Genomic DNA, 23,744 nt, shown 5'->3' with positions numbered 1-23,744 from the left:
GGGATTTGGCCATTGCGAAACCTCAGTTGTATCAACCCAAAGAACCCTCCTGAGACCTGTGTTTCAACCCAGGCTGGACCTGTTCTGGCTTCACATCCACCTTTCTTCCCTGCCAGGAGGACCGTCGGGAGTCAAAGCTGACCCTGCGCCCCCCCAGCCTGGCTGCCCCCTACGCCCCAGTCCAAAACTGGCAGCACCAGCCGGAGAAGCTCATCTTCGAGTCCTGCGGGTACGAGGCCAACGTAAGTAGCTTTTGGCTTGTGGGGGTGCTGAGGAGGAGGAGGCTCTGGGGTCAGGTCCTTGCATGGAGTTGATGCTCACGGGGCCGTGGCATCGTCTTGGCTCGGCAGAGTTTCCTGCCCGCGGCCTTTGACGTCTCTCCCTCTTCCAAACAGTACTTGGGCTCCATGCTGATCAAAGATCTCCGAGGGACCGAGTCTACGCAGGACGCCTGTGCCAAGATGAGGGTACGGAGGCCGCAGGGACAGGGGGGATTCGCTCGCAGCCTGTGGTGGATGGTGCGGAGAGGGGAAAGGGGGGGTCTCGGTGAAGCTGTGGTTCCCCAAACCCTGCAGGCTGCCTGTGTGCAGAGCAGGGGCCCAGACCCGCTGCAGGCTGTGCCGCTCGCTGGGGCATTGCCCCTCCCCAGCGCTTCTCCCCATAGCCGGAGGGTCTGTGCCGTGGAGAGGGGGTGTTTTCACTGCAGAAAGAGGTGCTGCCTGGCCCCTGTCCCTTCCCCTCTGCTCCCACCAGGAGCAAGCTCTCCTTGGTCCAAGACCCCAAAGCCTGCCTTTGTGGGGGTCTCTGGGGTGGGCTGGGGCAGTGGTGAAGAAAGAAGCGTTTATTCACAACTGGTCGCTTGACTATTCTTGTTTCTGAAGAAATCCACGGAGCATATGAAGAAGATCCCGACCATAATACTGTCCATCACGTACAAAGGGGTGAAGTTCATCGACGCTTCTAACAAGGTGAGCTTCAGATGCCTCAGAGCCGGTGTCTAGAGGGACAGGACCTGCAATGCCACCTGCCTGCGGGGCTGCAGGTGACGTGTAGTGGCTCCAGAAGCCACAGCTAATCCTGAGGAGCTGTGGGAGCGCCCTGAGGTGGCGATGGTTACCTGAGTCCCAAAGCCTTAGCAGACTGGCTGCGTGTGGACCATGTTACCATTTATTCCTGCCCCGGGGGGGAGCTAGGACTGGTGGGGCTGGGAGACTCCCCCTCCCTCCCAGTACCTGCTTTGCTCCCTGCTCCCAGTATGCGCTTGCCACAACCACCGTGTGCCAGGTGTATCTGCCATCCCCAGAAGGGTGACAGGTGCTTGTGGTTGACCCCGGCAGAATGTCATTGCTGAGCACGAGATCCGCAACATCTCCTGCGCTGCTCAGGACCCCGAGGATCTCTGCACATTTGCCTACATCACCAAGGACCTGCAGACCAGCCACCACTACTGCCACGTCTTCAGCACCGTGGATGTGGTGAGTGGGTTACAGCATCCCATCTCCCAGCATGCTGCGATCCTTTGCAGTCCACTTATTTCATCGCTCGGCTTCGCTGGCGAGTTGTAGACCAGGATCTGGTCCGTTCTAGGGCTCTTCTACCCATTTCCACACTAAAACAATCCTTTCAGAGTCCTGGCTCAAAACACTTTTACTGTGGACCTCTGTCGACAAAAAGACTTCATTACTGCAGTCTCCAGTGCCGAATAAAGCAGGGCAGGAGTTTTTCCCTCCTGGGGAATATGCCGTGAACAAAAACCTAATACGCTCTCAGTTATGTTGAGCGTAATAGGCTGATTTAACAGCCTTTTAATTCACTGAGAGAGTGGAGGCATAATTTGCTTTTATTCTTGGGCAGAATCAGCTGTATAAGATGCATCGCCTTTTTCTCTTTACAAAGCAAAACGCTGCTAAACTGCGATGCTTGCGGGGCTGTACCAGCTCGCAGGTGGTGCTGGCGACCAGGGCTGTGCGAGTGTGGAGGCAGCTCGCTGCCGCTCCCCTGCAGGGCAGGAGCTCAGCAGCTCTGCCAGGGGTATAGCAGGATGAGACCTGCTAATGGGAAGGCGATGGGCTGTGCAGAGGTCTGCGTCTCTGGAGCAAGCTGCTGCGCAGAGCGAGGTAGCTTGTATGCACCTAACGATTTTGTTTTCTGTGTTCTCTCTGAAGAACCTGACGTACGAGATCATCCTCACGTTGGGGCAGGCGTTCGAGGTCGCCTACCAGCTGGCCCTCCAAGCCCAGAGAGCAAAGCCTCTCGGTGCTGGAGCAGGAGAAATGATTGAAACAAAATCTTCCAAACCGGTGCCTAAACCGCGAGCCGGCATGAGGAAATCTGCAGTACGTATGTGTGGGCCGGGGGCGATTTGCGTGGGCTAAGCTGGGATTTCTCCTTGGGCACCACACGCTTAAACCTCCGTCTTGGTGGTGGGGGGAGCCCAGAGGTGGACAAGGTGCCGGTAGCTTCGGGCGCCGCTGATGCTGCGGTGTCCGTACAAGGTGCCAGTAGCTTCGGGCGCCGCTGATGCTGCGGTGTCCGTACAAGGTGCCGGTAGCTTTGGGCACCGCTGATGCTGCGGTGTCCGTACAAGGTGCTGGTAGCTTTGGGCACCGCTGATGCTGCGGTGTCCGTGGTGCTGTGAGCAGTCCCACTGTGGTGCTGGGGCTTTCCTGGGCAGGATGAGGGCAAGCAGAGGTGGAAATAGCCTGGGTGGGATGGGGCTTGAGCGCCCTGCTGGGTCCAGCACCGCTTCCAGGTGCAAACCCTGCAGAGCCACGGTGAGATCAGTAGGTAACCTGCAGCACGGGGGTGCCCCTGTAGCCCAAACCAGCCAGGACTGGAGCTGCTGAGGAGCAGGGACTGCTGCGTAAGCCATTGCCTTCCTTTAATGTCTCCTTTTGTCTGTGTTCTGCTTGCTCCCCCCGCTCAGGTGCCGCTCCCTCCCGACACTCGCTGTTGTTACTGTCACACCTGTACAACACACCGCCCCTCCTACCTGCCGCTGCAGTCTGTTAGTCCCGGAGCTAAGGTCTTTACCCTTCTTCCTGCCATCTTCCATCACGAACCGCCCCGGGCTGCCCCAGCTGCCCCCGGCCCGCCTGCCTCCCTGCTTCCCATGTCTCCTGCTGTGGTCCCGTGTCCTGCCTCGCTGCTGTCTTCCCTCCGTGCTTGTTCCAGGGCCATGCCGTGGCCTCAGATGAACCCCAGGGATAAACCATTCCTATCTGCCCCGGCTGATGTAGAGTGGCAGCTCTCAACTAACTGCATCGCTCTTTCTGGTGTTGTTAACCTTCCTGTAGGATCCTGATTTTAGGAGGACAAGATGAAAGAGCCATGCTTGGTCGGGAGAGTAAATCACGTGGGAGCTCTCTGGCCAGGAGCTGTCTCCCTCTCTCTCCCTCTGCCTCTTTTTTTTTTATTATTATTTTTTTATAGTGCCATCTTTATAGTGCTCAATTTTTCACGCTTCTTTGTGAGATGAAGTGAAGCTGTCACTAACGTTAGTAGGGGCTTGCAGGCCTGACGCAGGGAGTCACCTCAGGGTGCTGGGTTGAGCCTGATGTGGTTAGACACGCTGTAGCCGTGGAGGACTCAAACGCCTCCCCGGCGAGAGCCGCTTCCCCGCACACGTTTTGGGGCTGGGCATTAGGCAGAGCAGCAGCCTCTCCGTGTTTCAAATCCCCGCTCGTTCTGTCCCAGAAGCACCGGTGACCTAACACGACCTTTTCTCTCCTTATTTCCTAGCTGGAGCCCCCTGAAGTGGACCAAGATTCCCAGTCTCATGCCAGTGTCTCCTGGGTCGTGGACCCCAAACAGGACTCCAAGCGGACCCTCAGCACTAAGTATGAGACCACTATCTTCTAAAGCAAACACACCCCGTGTCCACCTAGTCTAACCGTGCCTTTGCGATCTGATCTGTCTGCTGTTCTAAACTCCCTCTTCCTCCGGCTGCTCGCACTGAGCCCCGTGTAGGCACTACGTCAGAGGCAGCAGCACTTAGGAGACTGTAGACTTACACGGCTTTTGTACCTGATCACTACTGAACACTGTGAATTCTCCTTACTCGGAAACAAGGGTAACAGGCTGTTAGATACCTGTGAGGCGGGAGGTGCAGAGGGATGCAGGCTGGGGGAATCGGAGATGTGGATCCAGGAAGCCGCCTGCTGTTTTCACGTCTTTCCCCTCGCTCTGGCACTGTGAATCCCTGGGGCGACGTGACACTCCCCAGGCCTTTTTTTTTTTTTCTATTTCACCTTCTTATCCTTGGACTGATGGAGACCTCTTGTCTCTGCGGTGCACGCACTCCCTCCTCCTAGATCCTCTTCTTCCCGACTGAGCCACGGCTGCGTACTGTTCCAGTGAACTCACCCCTCTTCCTACCTGCCGTTCGAATCGACACTAACCACTGTGATGCTGTCTGCAAATAACACGCGGTCACTAGATTTCCTCACGGGGACCCTGGCCCACCGTCTCTCCCCTCGAAGCCTGGAGCGGAAAACCTGCTCCGATGGGAGCGCTGCTTTGGGCTGGATGTGATCCTGCCCGCTGGGAGCTCTGTCCCCTCTCAGAGGGGAGGTGTGGGTTTGGTTGCATGCATTTCAGCCTCTTGTAGGATGTTTCTCTCCCCGGAGTCCTTCTGTTTACACTCGCCAAACTTCCCATGAGCTACAGGCGTAGTTCTCGCTTGGCAGATTGCTAAGAGGTTAAGCTTGCAAAGGCACACGTTGGTAGCCCCGTGTTGGGAAGGTGTTTGCGAGGGGCTGGGTGCTGCGCTGGTAGAGGTCTGATGAAGCAGACGGAGCTCTGTGGTGTTCGGCAGCCTTGCTGCAGTTGTACTTTTTTTGCCGAAGGGAGAAATGTGATTGAAATCAGTCTGCTGCCAAGCTCAGAGCTTGTTTTCAACCGACAGACCATTGCACGATGAGGGCTATAGGGATCTTGAAACATCTGTCGCCTCCTGTCCTTGAGAGCGAGGATTTCACTTAGAGATGGCCCCGCGTCAGTGGGCACCTCAGTCTTTTCTGACTGCCTCTCAAGTGCACGTGCTTTTCCTCTGGGAAAACGTCCCCATTTCTGTGTATCTCAGTCAGAGCAGCTTTGAATCCCAGAATATGGCTGGGAATCATTTGCATGAGATGGCAGAGCACTTGTCACAGGTCAGAGCAGAGCTGGAACAGGTCTGGGAAGCATGGACAGCCACTCTGAGCCGTCAGTGGCCCCACCCCTGGTTCCTTTGCTGAGATGAAACTGAGGAGGAGGATCTGATGATCAAACAGCGCCGGGAGGCAGCACTGCTGCCCTGCTGCTGCTTCTCCCGGACTTGCTGTGTGTCCAGGCAGTGTCATCGCTCTTCACCTCAGTTTCCCCCTGTATGGGATGGGGACCTACTTACCTACCTCTTGGGGGTGTGAGGCTCGCTCCGTTTGCAGAGCGCTTTTAAGACCCTTTAGCGAAAGGCGCCACGACCTCCTCACCATGGCAGCAGACCTCCGGCGCTCAGCCTCGCTCCCCGGGCAGGTGAAGGTCCTGACTCTCAGCAGAGCTGCGTTTTGGACCCCGACCAGCTCCTCGCGGCAGCGGCTGTCGCACCTTTCCCCGGAGAGGGCTGAGCAGATGGGGCAGCGGGAGGGGGGCTGCACCGAACTCACTCGTGTGCACCTTGATGTGCATTTAGCGAAACCCCCTGGGCAGCCTGGTTTTGGAGAGCTGGGGGTGACTGTGGCTCTGTGCTGGATGGCTGTGAAGAAAGGCAGGCGGCAGCTGCCTGCTCAGCTCTGCGTGACGTGTCTGGGTGGGCATCTTAGAGTAAATGGAGAAGAGGGTGCACAGGGATCTCCAGTAAAGCTCTGTTTCCAAATTAGCTTTTAGAATTTACCCCAAATCCCCCTTCACAATCACCAGTTGGCATCGGTGGGGAGAGGTCAGAAGAGCGGCCCTGTGTTATTTATTTGCATGTGGTATTAGGGGCTGAAAGCAGCTTGTCCAAGTTTTGATGGGGCTTTAGAGCTGTTGCCTCAAAGTTTCCATTCCCCCTGCCTTGCGGTGAAATCCGATGTTTCAAAATCTTTATTTAGCTCTTTCTCAGGAATGAGTTTGATCTCCCAGGTCATTCGTGGCTTCATGGCACTGTGCGGCATACTGACTTCAAAATAAGGGCTAGGCTGGTCAGAACCTGGGTGAGGGGACTGAAAGGGTTGTCTTGTCTTAAAGCAAAAAAAAAAAAAAATCAAACAACAAAGGAAAGCTCAGCCTAGTAGGAATTTATATATTTCATATGCTGTTGGAGCCCCTTATCGCAGAGCCGGTGCTCCTGTCCCTGAAGACGCCCAGAGCAGAGGTCGCGCTGCAGTTGCGGTGCTGTGCCATGCTGCCAGCCGAAGTGTGGCCGCGGAACGGTGCCGTGTCGGAGGTGCTCCGAGGGTTGGGGTGGGGTTGGGGTTGGAGTCAATCAGCATTTCCTGTAAGAGTGTCCAGGCCGTTCGGTATCCCTCAAAGAGAAACGGAGTCAATGGTAGCGGTGGTAGTGAGCGCAGTTTCTACGTGTGTGTACCACGCGGTTGCCCACGCATACACCTGACTTTAGAGGGGCTGAGCTGTTGCATCTCCCCCTGCTTTCGGCCGGGGAGGGCGAGTTCCTCAGCACCTCCTAAAAGCGGGTCACTGGAGCATGTGCCTTTCAAAGGGTGACCATCCAAACCCGGCTGGGATCACAGGCAGCCCTGCCTAAACCACAACGCTTCCGCTGTGTGTCCGTAACCCTCACAGTTGTGTCTCATCTGGCCTTATGCCTCCTCTTTCCCGGCTCTTGTTTTTGTATGACTTGGAAATCATTCATTCCATTATCTTCCTTTCTGTTTGCCTCTGCAAAGCTGATCTCCGGGCAGCTGTCTCCTACCACGGAAATGTAGTAACGGGGCAGAGACCTAAGAAGCAGTGGCCTGCTGACACGAAGATCATCTCCATCCGGCACTGGTGTCTGCCTCGGAGTGGGTGCTTGGCTGCTCAGTGAGGGCTCCCAAAGCAGAGGGGGGAAAGGGATCCTGCCCCCCCGCTGAGAAAAGCAGCTCTTCCCATTTCTAGCAAAGGAAAGTTGAGACTTCCGAGGCCGAGAGCGATGGCACCTTTTCTGGTTTGAGACAAATGTCTTTTGACCCCTTTCTTTTTTTAACGTGCGAAATGATACCAAGCAAATCCAGTTCACAGTTTAAATGTAGCACTGCAGTTATTTTGGTGAGGAAAAAAAAATATATATATATCTCTCCGTATTTACTGAGAATCCTCGCAGTCTGGCAAGGAGTACAGTAGAAAGTCTTAGCAGTGGGAGTGGTGTGTGCATCTCTTAACGGTACTTAAATTTGCTTCAACTCTGGGTGAACAGTAGAGAACGCCAAATTCTTGGAAATAACTTCCTCCAGTGTGAGAAGCCTTGCAGGGTAAGTCCGCATCCTTCGTTTTCCAAGCTACTCCACACTTTTCTAGCAAATGGAAATAACTTAAGGAAAAGAGTCTGCAAAGGATCTTTCACCCCAGAGTGGTTGTGGCCAAGTATGACCGATGGTACAAAGCTTGCTTCCCCTACAGAGAACTGTTGCGTTGCAATACTTGACATTTCTATGGCAAGGACACAATTTCTTCCCATTTACGCACTGAATATCTGGAGACAACTCCCTTCTCCAGCCTCTCGTGCACCTGTCTTGTTTTTAAATGCAGTTATGCCCTGAAGGGTTGGGTGGTTGTTCGTTTTGGTTTTTTTTTTTTAAAAAAAAAAAATTATATTCAGTTGTCATTTAGCACTTTTTTGATACTAGCTCATTATTTAATTAGTGCAGAATTAGTTGCAGAAGATTAACAAATACGGAGTTAAATTTGGGGCATTACACTGAAACAGTCTGTACGCGAGGATAAATCATATCAACCTGAGGATGGCTTGGCCCCCATCTAGGTCCGGTATCCCCAGATACCACCTCAAAGGTGCTGTGGGCTGATTTTTCTTTTGAATTGCCAGAGTATTTAACAGTAGTTTTGGCTGTGACTGATGTGTTTTCACAGTCCTGTTCCCCTCAAGGGAGAGGTGTTAAAATGGTTGTGATTTTAATTCTTCAGATGCAGAAATGTAGCGCAGCACGTTACAATCTCGACAGGCGTTGTAATGGTTGGGGCTGTGGTACCCTGCTGCTTTACTAGAGTGATACGCCCGAAAAATTCCTGTTTAACTCCGGTTGCTGCTGTATGTCCGGATTTCATTTAGTCTCTCCAGCCAGTGAGGCTGGGGGAGAAATGAACCATAATCCCAAGGGCATAGACCTGTAAATGATTAGGAGGGGGAAGCGGAGATTATTTTTTTTTTTTTAAGTTGATGAATTTAGGAAACCTAACATTCCTTGTTATGCATATGTTGCAATTCATACTGGTGTAAGTGTAAATATTTGGTGTGTCGGCAACAAGTCTTTTTGGAGAGATTGCAAATTGAACCTCTGCTTGGGAGGAGGGACACCTTTCTGTTCTTGATGCATGAGCTTTTTGAAGGTTGGCTTGGAGGTGACATGGTGATGAAGACTCCAATCTTCAGGGGACTGGGCTTGGTGACCCTGGTGGTCCTTTCCAGTCCTGCGCGTAGTCCGATGGTTGTCTTTAGTGATCCAACAGTTCTTTAGCCAGATACTCTTCTCTCTGCCTTCATAGACAAAGCAGTTGTTTTGGCAGTGCATCTCCCCTTTCATTTCAGTGGGTTTTCCCAAGGTACTCCCGTGCTGGAGGCTGATCCTGGACCGTGCCAGTCACCGACTCCCGGCCGTCTGTTAACCCAGCCATTGCACAGTATTCTGGCTCTTCCTCCCTACAGGGTTTCGTGGTATCTGGAGGAAAGTGCTCAAAATTTCTGGTGCTGATTATGACTTTGAATCAAAATGCATCTGCTGTATTACCTGCCCGGGAAAAGGTGGTGCTGCCCTGGGCCTTGTTGCCCTTTTTAAGGACAGATTGTATTTTACAGACTTTGGTTAGTGCATGGCATGAGTCCAGGCTGAGAACTCAAGATAGGTAAACCAAGACGCAGAGTTGTTGTCTTTTTTATATATATAGGAGGGGATGATTTGTTTTTTCTCAAATTGAAGCTGCTTTATCCTTTTTAATTTTGTATTTACAACAAAACAAAACGCAACTCATCTTTGCTGTCAGCTGTCTTTGAACTTGCTTTGGGATTGCTCTTTTTAGAAGAAATTATGCAACTTTTGCGGGGTACATGCCTGTCTCCCTCCCAGGGAGAAGACAGAGCACCTTCTAGGATGTACCTCTAGTGAAAATTTGTACCTTCACGAGGCTGCTGAGACACAGGCCAGATGCCAAATAGTCCCTCCGCACACACCCAGCCCTGTGTGCAGCTGAAGTGGAGGCAAGGACTTTAACGCTCCTTCCACCCCACTTCAGAAATTTATAGCAGCAGAATTTCCCCTGGCTTTCCTCTGCTCACATCATCTCCATGCAAAAAATATCTTTATTTTAGAGCAAGCACGGTGTTTGCAACGCTGTCTTGTTGCAAAAGGTCTCCCTTTTAGGTCTCATATTGGCATTAATTACTGCAGTTTTATTTCTTTCTTTTCTTTCTTTTTTTTTTTTTTTTTTCCCCAAAAGAAAGTAACTGTGCTGCTTTTGCAAAGTCAATCTAGCTCAAACACTTTTCTTACCCATGGAAGAATAACCTGAGATTCCCTAACAGGGCAGAGAACAGTCAAGTTCAGTTTGCAATGTAGACATTTTTGCTAATTGTGATGTATGGCAGTGGGACTGATTTGTAATACAAATGTTATTTAATCTGTCTGTATTTTGATACTTGAATTTCCTTTTATTTCCTGTATATACAATTGTTAATCTGTTCAAAATTTGTCTGAATTTTAAACATCTTGTGGTACCAAACATAACCAATCTGTGCAACAACATAGACTGACCTCACGACAACAAGGCGAGATTGTAAATATTCCTGGGCTTCCAGCAGTCGTTTTGTTGTTTTCATAATTGTACAACTTAGAACAGACTGAATTAATAAACAAACTTAGACACACATTTGCTCCGTGATGTCGGTGTTAGACTGAAGTCTCCTGGTCACGTGTGTTAAAGGAAAGCTGTTCTCATCCTCGTCGAACAGCCCTGACCTGTGAAGGTAAGAGAAAAGGGGTGAGGCAGGGCAGGTTTGTGGTGTTGAGGTAGCTCAGTCTAGCGCTGTACCTGCCCTGCTCCGCTTCGTAAATCCAAGGAACAAGAAAACACGGGAGCGTTGCGCAGAGACGATGTGCTGCGGCTGTGGAGGGGAGCACAGGAGGCGGATGAGCTGGGAGCTGTCGCAGGGTGGTTCTTTGGCTGCAGAATGGGGGGTTGTGCAGGTGCTGAGTAGTCACTTTGGTTGAACTGTGCTTTTTGCAGTTAGTCATAATGACTCCAAATACTGATGATTATTTTGAGAAAAACTAATTGATGCATAAAAACGCATCCACATAGGACAGTTTGTGGAAGGGACCATAAAAACCATCTAATTCCCACCCCCTGCCATGGGCAGGGACACCTGGCACCAGCCCAAGTTGCTCTGAGCCCCGTCCAGCCTGGCCTTGAGCTCTGCCAGGGATGGGGCACCCACAGCTGCTCTGGGCACCCTGTGCCAGCGCCTCGCTGCCCTCGCAGTAAAGAATTTCTTCCTAATATCTAATCTACCCTCTATACATCCTCTGTAACATTCTGTTAAAGATGGCTCTACCTATAGTACAGCAGTCTCCAACCGCTTTGTGTATGCTTTCTGTGCGACAGTGAGAAAAGCTCATTTTTACCCCCACCAACATCCACTGGGGACTGTCGGGACCCCAGTTTACTAACGATAAACGCTAAAATCACTTCTCTGTAGCACAGCAGCAAGCGGTTTCATGTTACAACTGTAACAGTTTGGGCAGCCACTGTACATGGTATTCACCCAGCAAAGACTTTTGACTTGCCAAGAAGTAGGACATTTTCATTATGTAAAATTAGAGCAAGAAATCCAGACATTTAAATACAGGTTAAAGTTCAGATTTTCATGTCAAGTATAATCTGGCTGATGTAAAATACTAAATACACCAGGGGTTGCTAAATTTATACCATATGTTCCATTTCTAATAATTCAATAAGTCAGGTTTTCAAGCTAACATTGAAATATATTGAGCCGTTTTAATGATTTGAAATACCATGTGGCTTTATCAAATGCAAACAGCGTCCCTGGGCTGTGACTAACATTTCAGCAAAGTAGGTTACAGGCCCATGGCAGAATTAACACCTTGAATTAAGAAAAGCTTAAGCTGCACTGCAGTTTTATGAGCTCCGCATCCCATTGCCTTCCCCACCAAATAGTGGCAGGGGGGGTTTTGGGGAGGAAAAAAAAAAAGCTACCTCGTGTAGTTGAGAGGTTTATTCAGATAGTGACATGCCAAATCACTTCCCAGTAGCAACGCTGGTCCCTGTGGATTTATCTGATTGATTTTTACAAGCTGAGGCATGATTTGAGAAACTTGGAGCATGCGTTCCACCCCTGCCCGGTACGCAGTGAAGATGATCAGTAAGAATCTGCCATCCCTCCATCTGAGTCTGCTGCTGCATCTGGGAAAAGCGCCCTGAGAAATGCCGAGTAGAAAGGTCGGAACACCTGCCTGTTGTGCATGACGCTTCCAAACCTGTGCCCAACTTCCAGCAGCTCTTCCTGAATGGGATCAAGGCCCTTTGGGAAATCTTTCTGAGAATTCTGTCCATCAGGGGAAATGAAGAGGTCAAGGAAGGAATGAATCCGCTGCTCTGTAGGGAGCAAAAGTATGAAAACAAGTAAGTCGGCAATCAACCTTTGCACAGAAAGGTTTCCTCACACAGTCAAGAGCGGATCTGAGGACAGCGTGTTGCGGCATGCCCTGGATGGATTTGGGGACACAGTGGAATAACATATTCCTTTTCCAAATACTGAGCAGATGAAACAGCACCCAGCACAGGAACTGAGGTGAAACTGTGGGACACAAGGAGTACTCGAGCATCAGGTGTACTCGCCTTGTTTCCCCTTTGTCCTGGGTAGCTGCTTCTAACGATGGCTGTGGCTGGGGTACTGGGCTGGAGGACGGATGTCAAACCTCATGTCAAAGTGGAGCAGGTCAACAGTAAAGTTGACCTTTCAACTCCGTGAAAAGTTTTTGTACTGCATTGAAGCATCAAGCCTCTTGGAAGCGTAATGGAATACAGAACTTCAGAGCCTGGGATTTATCTTGCCTGCCACAGCAGTGTTTTGAAATTGAAAGCAATGAAGAAGCCTCTCTGAGGAACACAACACAGAGCTGAGATTCAGCTACCTGGCTGCTTCACGCTTTCTTGCACTTGAAGTGAGTATGTGGGAAATGTTGATAGTGGCCAAGAGTGCAGGCAAGACACAGGCTTGATTTTTAGACACGGAGTGGGGGGAAGGCTGTCTAGTTCTGCAGCTTCTAATGCTACACCGTCGGTGAGTCACTGCCATCACACACTGCCCAGCTTGTAGTTTATCGAGGTTTGGTTTAGGCTATTAATTCAGCCTTCTGAACTACAGCAAAACAAAACAGCCTGCTCTGACATGGAAAGAATAAAACCAAATAAACAGTGTGGTGGTGTCCACACGGGCTGGGAAGGATACTTAACTAGATGAAGCAGTGGGCAGGAAGAACCTCACCTTATTTTCATAGCTGATAAAAGCTAGTCTTCCATGTGGAAATAATCTTTCCTGTAGCATACTTGCTGCCTGTGGCACTGCAATCTGATGCGGAGTTAGCATTCAGAGTACTAACAAAAGGTCAAAATAACCAGCTCTTATCCAAACCATTTGAATAAATATTTTGATGGAGCAGCATTATAGGGCAGCTGGTTAGCCGAATACCAAGCAGTGCACTCTCTAGGGATAAATATTATTTAAAGATCTTAGCATGGTGCTTTACTACAGCCAGTGATTAAGCTCTCACCCTGCATCCTAACCTGAAGATTGCAACACTACCTAGGAACAGAGCTTGCACTTGGGCCTGTTTAGTTTTTAGCAAGGATGGGAGGATTCAAGAGCTGCTTCAAAGCAATTACTGTTTGGGAGCTTTTCAGGGTGGAACAGGAAAATCAAGGCAGTTTCTAAACCTAGCTTCCCTGACCCTCCTCTCCGGTGCAGACGACGCGGAGGGGCCAGGCACAGCACTCGGCTCACACCCTAAAGCAGAAGTTCTGCTCAGCGCAGGGAGTTTGCTTTGCTAGTGCCCATCCTAGACCTGTCTGGCACGCTCCAGGGTCATTAGCCTAAACCTAAGTTGTGGCCTACGAGCACAAAGTGGCTTTCAAGGTCAAGTTGGGCAAACAGAGACTCACCAATGACGTGCCGGACTGCGTTGCCCTTCCCTGCAATGTTTTTTATCTGGGCTTTCAGGAAAGCACATTTCTCAGTGGTAAAAGCAGAGGAACCCAGCTGTGAGAGTATGCCGACTTCCTGGAGCACTTGGTTGCTGGTATCTTCTAAAGCTTCTTCATACCTAAATCATACACAGGTACATGCGCTCTGGCCACAGCTCGCATTGGGTGGGGAAGGGGTCTCGCAAGCACAGAGGGAAGTTGCTCCCCATGCCTGTGGAGTGTCGTCACAGGCAGCTAGTGCAGGACAACCGACATTCAGCCAGAGCTCTGCTGAACTAAGCTTCCCTTCCCGACACTTTGGCAAGCAGTAGGCTACCCTGCAGCTGACCCATGAAACAGTGATCAGCACTATTAATTTTCCCCTCTAATTAAGAAGGGACTATTGCTTAACTCCCAACTAGAAATGCTGGCTGGCATCCTCCACTCCTTGCATTGGACCTGGCTGCTGTTTGGTTCTCAGATCCTCTTCCACTCCTGGGGGAGATTCCTGCTGCTCATCCCACAACCAGCCTCTGCCTGCAGACTCACTCTTCCCCTTCTGGAAAAGAAAGTAACCCGCCTGGTACAAGACAGCCCTTCCAGGAGGACCTTTGTTACCTGTTTCAGCCTAGCTACAAACCCAGGTGAGCCACATAAGGTGCTTCCACAGATGCCAGTGGTCACTAGCTGGACTGCAGCTATGACGGTAAGCAGATTCACCTGTACGTGTACTTCCTGCAGTCGAGCCTGATCCATAAGCAATGTCTGCAAACAGAAATCAAATCAGCCTGTGGATGTAGAAGCAGCAGCTGTGATAACTCAGCAGATCTCAAGCCATGGAGCAGGGCTGTAACATCCCCACGAAGCAGAAGGCAGCTGCCTGGCAGCAGGGAGGTTTAGTTTTGTGAAAAATCCAATTTGTTTCACATAGGGAACAACCACACACAGTGACTCATGGCGCAGAGGGGACAGAGTCTGGCCAGTTCTTTCTATAGAAGACGCAGAACCAGCACACTTGTTCATTTCGTATATCTTTATGGAAAAGCTATAAAGCTATCCAAGCACTTCTCCTACCTCAGGGTATTGCTCTCGCCCAGGCTCCCGGCAAAGCACATTCATGTATCCTCGATTTAGCACGGACATGAGACTTGGCCCAGTTGTGCTGCTGCTGGCTGCCCCTGCTGAGTGTGCGGCAGGTGAGCCACTGACTGCGGAGTGGGGTGGCAGCTGCGAAGAGGACGCAAACGCTTCTGCTGCTGCTTTGCACAGTCATGCTCTTGTGCGATCCAGGGTATCTGCAGTAGGGTAACAAGAACAGATGTTTGTAAGGACAGACTCAGGTTAAGTCAGTAAGAAGCAGGTATGCTATACTGCAGGCTGAAGGCGATGTGCATTTGGAAGGCGTAACACCATCGCTAACACACAGTATTAATGTCCTGTTGCCAGGGCACAAGGTTACGCTACCGAGACTGGTATCCAGAGAACGTTATATTGGATATATTGGATTTCAGTCTCCAAGAAGCACATTTAATGGAGTCTGCTGAAGGAGAGAGGCAGTCAGAGAGAAATCCGCTACAGCCTCGCAAAAAAAAAAAGAGATCTCTACATCAAATGCAAGTTTTCCTTTTTAAATATGCCTCCTAACAGCATTTTGCTCATTCCTCTGAGGATCTCAAAACACTTTAAACTCATGAGAACTTACAGTTCCTCCTGAGAAAGCTGTTAGCTCTGTCTTACGCATGCAGAAACTGAAGCACAGTAACTCACTCCTTTTCTGCAAGGTATGTTAGTGAAAAGCCTTGAGGAAGGGACCCAGGAGCCCTCCAGCTTTTAGAGGCATTTCTCTCATCTGTTACTGAGCATGTGATGAAAGCATTGGCTTTGGAATATTCCGGTTCCCTTTTACTGCTTTAACAGCTCTTGCAGAAGTAGCAGTTCTCCTGTTCCCTACCAACTTACTAGGCAGCTTATCCAAGAGTTCCCGGAATTTCTTCTGTTCATACTGGATGGTGTGGTCTTGCAAGTGGGTGTGGAGGATCTGGATGGTGAAATTCAGCATATCCATTCTCATCAGGCCAAACACGCGGAAGATCTCCCTGGAATAAGACACAGTGAATTGAAGGTTTAATACTGCAGTAAATGCTGTAACTGGGGCCATTTTAGAATGCTGAGAAAGGGGAATTCAGACCCTCTGACTTGATTCCATTTTCTCACAGAAGGTTGTTCAGTCTGATTGGAGTGGCCCCTAAAAAAATTGTAGATAAAATAGATTTACTTCACGAAAGACTCATACTGTCTAAATTGCAGCTAGGCAACAGGAGCATGTCTACACTGGAAAAAATAAGGAAGTTGTAGGCCAGAATGCACGAAAGGGTCCCTGGGCCATAATTCCAAGGCAGTTTTCTCTTAACCCAGTGTTTTATTGTTGAAAGTTTTGCCAGTCTATGCAGACCAAGGCAGAGTCAGCATCACCCACCTTAGAAGCTAAGCTGGGTCTATGAGGCTTTGCAACCTTCGTACTTCTTCATCTCGAATGGGCGCACACAGCCTTGCCATGGTGCCAAGGACATACGTGGTGAGGCCATGGATATCCAGAGCTCCGTGCTCAGCCTCCTGTCTAATCAGCTCCATGTCCAAGGCCTCTTCAATCTGGCTTCGCAGTCAGTTGTGCCATGGCAGCAGAAACGATAGCAGGGCCTGCCCAGAGAAGCAGCAGCAGCCTATTTGTTCCAGGAATTTGACAGCTCTCCAGAGCTGCTCAACAGGAATTGAGGTTGGCCTTGTATTGAGACTAAGCTAACTACTCAGTACACAAATTCTGGGGCACACAATCGCTGTAAGGGAATGCTTGACTCTAATGTACTTCAGGATGTCTGGCTACTGTTTCAAATCTTGCAAAACCTCCTTTACCATCACGCTTGAAAGGAGGGAGATCTGTGACTTGAGTCTAATCTGAAAGCATAGACTGAAAAAGCAAACTACAAACTATACACAGCTTCATGCCCTGCTGAGAACATGTGTCTTTTAGTGCTAAACCATGTTGTTATTTGCTACATTGTACACTTAAACAGTAGATACAGCTCCTCATATACCTGAAGAGGTGTCTTTGTATAGAGAATTGCAGTAGTTTGTTTGGCAGACACTATACCAGGAACAGCCGATGGCTGTTCCTGTAACCAACAGTTCAAACAAAAGCCTTCCATCCTTTTGGTGTAGATTATGTGTTTTAAAGACCTGGGACCTGAGAACGAGTTTCCTTCTCAGACAGGTTTTAGAAGGTGCAGTTGTGCAATTTGTGTCTCCCTATAAACTAAAGGGAGCCTGCTTTCTCCTCCCTCTTACGCATGTTCACATAGGAATGCTGGGTATAAAGGGTGAGATGGTGACTCAGAGAAGACTAATTCTAAGATAACCAGCTTCTCTGGCTCAGGAACAACTCACCTCTTTTATCTCCTGCAGCAGCTGGATTGCCTGACTGTAGTCTGGGGGACTAGCAGAAAGCTGTTCCTCCAGACTCCCAGAAGGCTTCGTGCAAGGTCCCCTTCACTCTGTTTTCCAGGCGAAGAAAGAAGAGAGGAGGAGAAGGGTTTTCTGTTAAAATCAGGCAAACACAACTTCTCAGGGACCATTTGATGGGACCATTCCTCAGGGCTTTCATTGCAGTTCACATCTTCAGACATGTTCTTCTCTTCATCTTTACTCCTAACTGGCAGCAGTACACCTCACCTTTCTCTGGCTCATGGAAATCTCTCTCAACCTACATTTTCTAAAGTGGAACTCCTTCCTTTCAACCCTGTTCCTAAATGCAGCAGTTAACCTGTCTTAACTGTGGGGTAAAAGGAGCACAGCGTTTTTTCAAGGAAACTCTCCAAGCCCTCAGAGATCAACAGAATGTTTTTCTAGCTAGTGCTTGTTTTCACAATAAGAGAATGTCAGTCATTTAAACAGATCTTCAGCTAAAATGTAGGCACCTCAGGAAATCTCCACTGAAAAGTCTGCTTTGTTCATGTCAAAGTCACAGCTTAGCTGAAGCCTCTAAATCTTTCAGTATTAACACTCATCATATTTAAGAAGTTCTTAGTGAATCATGAATAAATAAATAAATGAATAAATAAAACAAGCTCCAATTTTTTTTATTTATTTCAGAAGCTATCTTATTTTCTTGTTTCTTCTGCAGTCAGATCCAAACCCACCTTCTTTCCACATTCTCATGTTTTCTGTAATGTGACAGAGAGAAGCCAAGCCTGAAAAAAAAATGTGTGTATATATATATACACATATATATATAAAAATAATCAATGCACACACCTGTCTGGGGAAAAGCTGGCCTCTTGCAGCTTGAGGTCCCTGTTGAGTGTAATTTCATGGACAATGGCCAGTTTGGAAATGTCATCGGTTATTTCCCGCAGCTTGTTCTGGAGAAAAGCAGAATCCAAGCCAGTAAGAGCAGAAACGCTAACCCCGGCCTGGCGAGGGAAGAGGACTTTAAAAACATTACTGAACTGGTAAGTGACAAGGTGAAAACGTGCAGATTTGTTTATAGGCGAGATGCCTCGCTTTCTGCAAGCGCAAGGGGTCCCAGGGCCGGCCCCAGGCCCCTGGGCCGGTCCCACGCGGGCCCGGGGCTCCCGCGGAGCGCGGCTGACACCTAGTGACGGCCGGGAGCGGCGGCCAGGCCGCTGCACGGCTGGAAAGCGCCGCTGCTTCATTCCCTGTGGATTTCATAGTCACACGTTCATATGGAAGCACACCTGAATAGCGGCGGCAGGGCTGAGGGAACGCCCCGAGGCCTACAGGTACCACGGCCCCGTCGCTTCCCCCGCCCCGAGCCCCCGCTTCCCCGTACCGGAGGACGGCCCGGGGGCCGGCAGCTCCTCGCCGCGGGGCCCGCCGTCCTCCCACGGGGGCTGCCCGGCGCCGGGCTGGGGCTCGGCCATGGCGGGGCCCGGGGCGGCAGCTCTCCCCTCGGCAGCCATCGTTACCCCCGCAGCGCGGGCCGACCCCAGCCCGCCGCACCTTCAAACGGGACCGAACCACGGCGCGGCGGGCGGGGGGCGCCGGGACCGCTGCCGTTCCCTCCGGGGGTGTCCCGCGCCCACCCGCAGGGTGGCCGCACCGCGGCAGCGCCGGAGACCGGGAGCCGCTCCGCGGGGTGCCGCGCAGAGCCACCGCCTGCCGGGTGCGGCGTCGCTGACGAGCCCGGCGGGTCGAGCACCCCTCCGCGCTGGCGCCGGTGGGCCGCCCCGCAGCGGGAACGGGCCGCAGCCGCGGGGTCCTGTGCCCCCCTTCTTCGCGAATGGAATGCGCCAGGCGCCGTGCCGAGGTGGCGCGGCGGGGCTCTCCCATTGGAGGCGAGGGGGGACGGCCGGGAGAGGCCTCGCTGTGAGGCGTCGAGGCCGGCCGCCTTTCCCTCTGAGGGAAGGGGCTTGCCGCCCCCCTGGGATCCGCGGCCTGGGGGTCGCAGGACGCCCGGCCTTCTCCGCCTGGCCACACCACCACGATGCGTTTCACAGGTGGGAGCAGCGAACGGTTTGGGAGGCCTGGGTTCACCAAGCGAGCCCCGAGCCAAGCAGGCGGCCATGGTGCCCGGCTGCCCTCGCTCCCCGGGGAAGGGCAGGAGCTCCCCTGCGCCCTGCTGTCCGGGGATCGGTGGGGGCAGAGCCGTTGCCTCCCTGAAGCCTGCGAGGGGCCGTGGTTTAGGACCTGTGAACTGCCGGGGTGTTAAACTCAGACATTTCAGAGGGAATGATGTGAAAAAGATGATTCTGCCGAGCCGGAGAGGCTCCAGAGAGCACTGCTGGGTTTGCAGCAGCTGCAGCGCACTTCTCACGCACTTTATTCACCTGATTTTACCCATTTTTCTTTCTGGTGGGCCCAAAAAAGCAGTGGCTGACTCCACTGTTACAACCTCCCCCTGACTTCACTGGGATCGGGGTTAAATCTTCTGTGGGGCAAAACATCCAGTCTGGGATGACTTATTATTTCCTAAGCATCCAACAGCACCCACCAGCAGACACCTGTGTGGTTGGGGGCAGGAGCTGGGAGCACCATGGGGCAGGGGATGGGGGTTCTTGGTGTCTCACCATGCCCTGGAGCCACAGGCACGGTGACCTGTGCTCAGCCTTGTGTGTGCAAGGGACGGGCACAAGAGCCAGCCCCTTGGGGAGCCGAGGCCTTGATCCGCCCCTCGTAAAACAGTCCTGGCACAGCTCCGTCTTCCAAAGTCTGCGAAACGCTTAAGATGTCTGGGTGTTGTGGCTGGCGAAATGCAGAGGATGAAAGGCACAGGGCTGGCATGCTGTGTGGGGACGGACAACCCCATTACCGCTCCTAATTAGTTACAGCTTCACAGCTGGGCTGCATGAACAGCACTGTGGCTCCCTCCCTCAGCCTGCTGCCTTTGCAGAGGAAAGTATCCCAGGTGGGTTTAAAGGTGGTTGGAGCTACCATCATTGCCGTGGCTTTGCAGCAAGCCACGAGTGCAATTAACGCAGCTCAGCTGATGAGTTGTAACCAGTTTAGCTGTCATAAATGATTGAATGCTGGGGGTTAGCCATAGCCTGAAACCACGTCTATCCTGCTGTACATCTGCAGCACAAGGCTGCGATGGAGTGGTCTCCTTAAACCGTCAGTGATTTCCTCAAGCCCCTGGGGAGCTGTAAAAATCATCCCATCAAAAAGCAATAATGGGAAAACTGCTTGGCTGGGGCAGCGCTGCAGCTACATCAGATGGCGACTGGCCCTTGTCTTGGGGGTAGACACCGCTGAGGAACGAGCTGGGAAAGCCGTCTGTCCCGAAGCGCAGATGGCTCTTTCCTCTGCCTTGAAGCACTGCAGGGCCCGTTCGGCGTGTGGGGTTTGCCAGGTCACCCAGCCCTGGGGGGAATTCACCTCCTCCTGCACAGAGGGGCTGCGCAGTCAAGTGGTAAGGGTCTTAGCACTGATTTCTCTGTACTCTGCAGGTGGACACAATTTTTGATTGGTTTGGGGTTTTAGTTTAACTTTTTCCAACAGAGAACATGTGTCTCCGTGCAGCAGGCTGACCCTGAGCAGAAGCAGGGCTGTCTGCTCAGTGTGCAAGTTGACAATTATTATCTGAAATTTTCCAAAAAAACCATGTGTGATGCCTCAGAGAGGTAACCAGAGCAGCTCTTGGCAGCTTCTGCAAGGAGAAGGCGACAGGGCTCTGTGCATGTGATGCAGAGGTCATGTTTGCACATGCAGGAGCATCCACGTAACAGGTTCATCCCAACAAGCTCCTGCACCCATGAGCAGGGGCACAAAGAGGCTTTGGAGTGTGGTTGCTCTGCTCAAAGCCACGGGAAGGGGCAGGCAGGTGGCTTGTGCACAGGAAAGGAATGATCATGAGAAATAACACCACTAAAGCTCATTATGGGACCAGCCTGGCCCAAATCCTGTCCAGGAATTCCCCCCCCCAGTGCCCCCCATTCAGCTTTGTGCAATGCCAGACCTGGCTTCTGCCCCTTTCTGATCCTCAGCTTCATGCGAGGAAGCTGAGGGTGGGGAAATAGCATTTATAGAGAATAAAACAGCACAGTTCTTGAGGTGACTTCAATTTGCTCTTGTCTGTCTCTGTTTCAGAGCAGGGCCCACCACTCCCAGCCTATAAATCCTGATCCCAGAGGAGGCAATTGTATGTATTTAAATATACATGCATTTGCCCTGCATTCATTTCCTTTCCCAAGTGGCTAGTGACATGAAGAATTGTAATAGCAGAATGTATTTTTAATGCATTTCCTGCAGATTTCTGCAAGGGAATCCAATTCCTGGGTGGCTTTAACTTGCCAGAAAGGCAGAAGACCTCAGGAACACTGGTAATAGGCAGGGTGGGTTTTTTTAATCTACTGTTTTAATGAGCTCTATCCATCTCTCTGATTAGATTAATCTCATTTATTTTAACCAAGCCATCTATCTGAAATCCCAACAGAGGAAATTGGGATTTTGAGTCTTTCAGGGTGAGTGCTTGAGTGTCAGGCAGCAAACTCCATAGGGACATTTCCAGTTTGCCCTTTTATTGCCTCAGAAATTTGTAACCCTGATGATCACATTGGAAAGGGACCAGCCGAGCTGTGAACCTGTCTGCATCACTGACAGCATCAACAATGTGCCGCGGAGAGCCCGTGTGTCTCTGCCCCGGTTCAAGCAACTCCCCTAAGAAAGCAAAACCAGCCCAGTGGGGAGGACTCAGCTTTCCAAAAAAGCTCCCATTTTCCTGGCAGGAGCAGAGAGAGCTCCGCAGCTGGAGCATCCTCAGCAGTGGAATGGCTGCGCTTTTGCAAACCCACCAGCACAGCCCCACCAGGCACAGTGAGGCAGCCATGGATGGGGAGGGCCCACTTGTTCAAACAGTAATGCCTTCGGCAGTGGCCACAGCTGATGGAAGGGGAAATGGATTTTTTGTTTAAAAGATGGCGTTGTTTTTTCAAGCCCGATGAATGTGAACGTCCCCATTTAAAAAAGAGTCGAACCGGCAGTGAAATTGGTCACTGTTTGCACACCCACGCGCCGACAGAGGCAGCTGAAAGCAAACTTCCTGGTGTATCCTGATCCAAATCACCTGGGAGCGGAGCTTAGAGAGCACAGTGCTTGCAAGCAGCCGCCCAGCCATGGCAGGCTCTCTTTGCAAAAAATAAACCCTGTCCCAACAGAAAAGGCAAAGCCCAGTTGGTGTTACAGCCCCCTTCTTCCAAAAAATGAGGGAATCCGGAGCCTACAGGCTACAGGCTTTGGCTGTGTTAGAAATTCACCTTCTGGGAGGGAAGCAATTAGGGCGGAGGGCAGAAAGTGCTAGCAGGTGTTTTGGGAGGGTATGGAGAGGAGAGCTGGAGACAGGAGTTTTCCTCTGCCCTATCAGCCAGGAAAGCTATTTTTACAGGAGCTCCTGGGGCACCAGACAAGGTTAGGATTGTTTCTGTGCTGGATGCTGGTGTAACTATGTGGGCAAGCGGCTGGATCCGGTGGAGCTTGCAGCTTCCCTGCAGGCAAACGAAGTGGTGTTGTCCACCTTGTCCAGGTGAGGGGATGGCTGGGTGTTGGGGCTGCCGTAGCCCCTAATTTTGGTTCGTGGGTCCTTTGGTGAAGCAAGTGTCTGCTGCAGCAATGGCTGTGGCATGGATGTGCAAGGTGCTGCGTGCCTGTAACACACCACATGCCTCACCGACGACTACAGCATCTGTTAATTCCCTCCTCTTAAGCCAGAGCATGATCTTTTCCATGAGACATCCCATATGCATGAGCTGGCTGTCGCTGCCGCAGTCACGGTGTGTGTGTCTGAGCTGTGGGGAACTGGCCACTTTGAGCGAACCGTCACCTGTCCTGCCCAGCCGCCCGTGGCCAGCACCCCATTTCGGGGCATTTCAGACTCATCTCGTCATCCGTGTACTTAGGGGATGGGTTGGTGCTGGATAAACTGAGGCTTGGAGGGGTTTGGCTCATGGTCACGTAGGCAGCCTGGCCAGAGCCCAGGTGTTGTGGCTGGGAGACGTGCACAGAACTGGGGAGATGCTCCTTGTACCGTCTCACCCTGCTGGACACCCCCAGACCCAAAATCGGGTTCAGGTTCTGCATGCAAAGTGCTGGTTCACTGTCGGTGCCACTGGCTCTGGGTAATCCTTATATTTGCTGACTTTACTTAATTATTGCTCGGTGAAGAGCTCGGCTCTGGCGAAGCTGCGGTACGGGGAGGCCCAAACCACACACAGCGCTCAGGGAGGGATTTTGATCCAAAAAAAAAAAAAAAAAAGTTCAAAGGTGTTTTTGGCTTAATGCGGTTTATCTAAATTGCTTTATGTTCATTAATCTGGATTAACACAAATGCTCTTGGAATGGCTGGCTGGGGAAGCGTTTGCTCAGCTATTCTGATGAGGACAGACTTTTCCAAAAGTGAAAAGTTTGAGCTGGAAAAAAGAAAAGCCAGGTCCTGCCTGGTGTTGAGTACGTGTGAGCCCTGTGAACAGAGGAAGGGTGTTTTTATCCCTGCTGCCCAAGTCCAGGGGGTCCCTTCCAGGGTCACCCTCAGCACCCACATACCCTAATGACTGATGGCTTCCTCTGGCAGAGGATTAATCCCCCTGTTCTCACTGGGGTGATGTGAACCCCATTTTTGGCTGGCGTGCCAAAGTGGTTGGCACGATTAGTTAGTGAACTTCAAGGTAAATTGGAGGTCAAGCCCAGATTTGAAGGTGGTGGTGGGTGCGAGCGTGACCCAGGGAGCCATGTGATGTGGGCGACATCCTGGAGAAGCAGGTGATCTCCCCGTCCTCTCCTTTCCCCAGGGCTGGGATTAGGAGAGATTTTACAGCTGAGTGGCCGGCCTTGTGTTAAGATTCGGTTTG

The 23,744-nt window shown here is 51.3% G+C and overlaps 4 protein-coding genes across 13 annotated transcripts in view; 2 read left to right on the top strand and 2 right to left on the bottom strand.

Annotated features, from left to right (window-relative positions):
* The window catches only part of ANKS1A (ankyrin repeat and sterile alpha motif domain containing 1A), a 112,153-nt gene extending 102,097 nt beyond the window's left edge, over positions 1-10,056 (top strand). For 7 of the 10 annotated variants that reach the window (XM_055727949.1, XM_055727953.1, XM_055727947.1 and 4 more), the window contains 6 exons: positions 117-242; positions 396-467; positions 882-968; positions 1,338-1,475; positions 2,166-2,336; positions 3,742-10,056. In XM_055727949.1, the coding sequence (XP_055583924.1) occupies positions 117-242; positions 396-467; positions 882-968; positions 1,338-1,475; positions 2,166-2,336; positions 3,742-3,861 (714 nt within the window). In that variant the 3' untranslated portion in view covers positions 3,862-10,056. Of the gene's footprint in view, positions 1-116; positions 243-395; positions 468-881; positions 969-1,337; positions 1,476-2,165; positions 2,337-2,926; positions 3,026-3,741 lie in introns of all 10 variants that reach the window. The other 3 variants (XM_055727948.1, XM_055727944.1, XM_055727952.1) reach the window with 2 other exon arrangements.
* Positions 9,576-16,070, bottom strand: TCP11 (t-complex 11). The gene is given in 6 exon segments (XM_027816668.2): positions 9,576-11,802; positions 13,369-13,529; positions 13,970-14,154; positions 14,464-14,684; positions 15,349-15,485; positions 15,866-16,070. Coding segments are annotated over 6 exon segments (1,095 nt in total). The 5' UTR covers positions 16,021-16,070; the 3' UTR covers positions 9,576-11,566.
* A 1,431-nt stretch (positions 16,071-17,501) lies between these two features.
* Positions 17,502-18,735, bottom strand: LOC129737495 (translation initiation factor IF-2-like). The gene is made up of 3 exons (XM_055728310.1): positions 17,893-18,735; positions 17,698-17,804; positions 17,502-17,633 (listed from the first exon to the last, which is right to left on the bottom strand). Exons 1-3 carry the CDS (start codon positions 18,733-18,735, stop codon positions 17,567-17,569), a joined length of 1,017 nt encoding a protein of 338 aa, XP_055584285.1. The 3' UTR covers positions 17,502-17,566.
* SCUBE3 (signal peptide, CUB domain and EGF like domain containing 3) overlaps positions 18,728-23,744 on the top strand; it is a 51,677-nt gene continuing 46,660 nt past the window's right edge. The window contains exon 1 of the mRNA XM_055728406.1: positions 18,728-18,902. Coding sequence (XP_055584381.1) covers positions 18,890-18,902 — 13 coding nt within the window. The 5' untranslated portion in view covers positions 18,728-18,889. The remainder of the gene's footprint in view (positions 18,903-23,744) is intronic.

Source organism: Falco cherrug, chromosome 16, assembly GCF_023634085.1.
Source record: "Falco cherrug isolate bFalChe1 chromosome 16, bFalChe1.pri, whole genome shotgun sequence".
Taxonomy (NCBI): domain Eukaryota; kingdom Metazoa; phylum Chordata; class Aves; order Falconiformes; family Falconidae; genus Falco; species Falco cherrug.
Note: the sequence above shows the minus strand (reverse complement) of the source record. Positions and strands in the feature narration are given on the sequence as shown.

What these genes read in the sequence shown, in the direction of transcription:
- LOC129737495 (XM_055728310.1), bottom strand. Translation starts at nt 18,735, where the DNA reads ATGGGAGAGCCCCGCCGCGCCACCTCGGCACGGCGCCTGGCGCATTCC. An exon ending in TTTCACCTTGTCACTTACCA is followed by an intron (nt 17,805 to 17,892) that starts GTTCAGTAATGT and finishes GCTTTTCTCCAG; the next exon opens with AACAAGCTGCGGGAAATAAC. An exon ending in GCCAGCTTTTCCCCAGACAG is followed by an intron (nt 17,634 to 17,697) that starts GTGTGTGCATTG and finishes TTTTTTTTTCAG; the next exon opens with GCTTGGCTTCTCTCTGTCAC.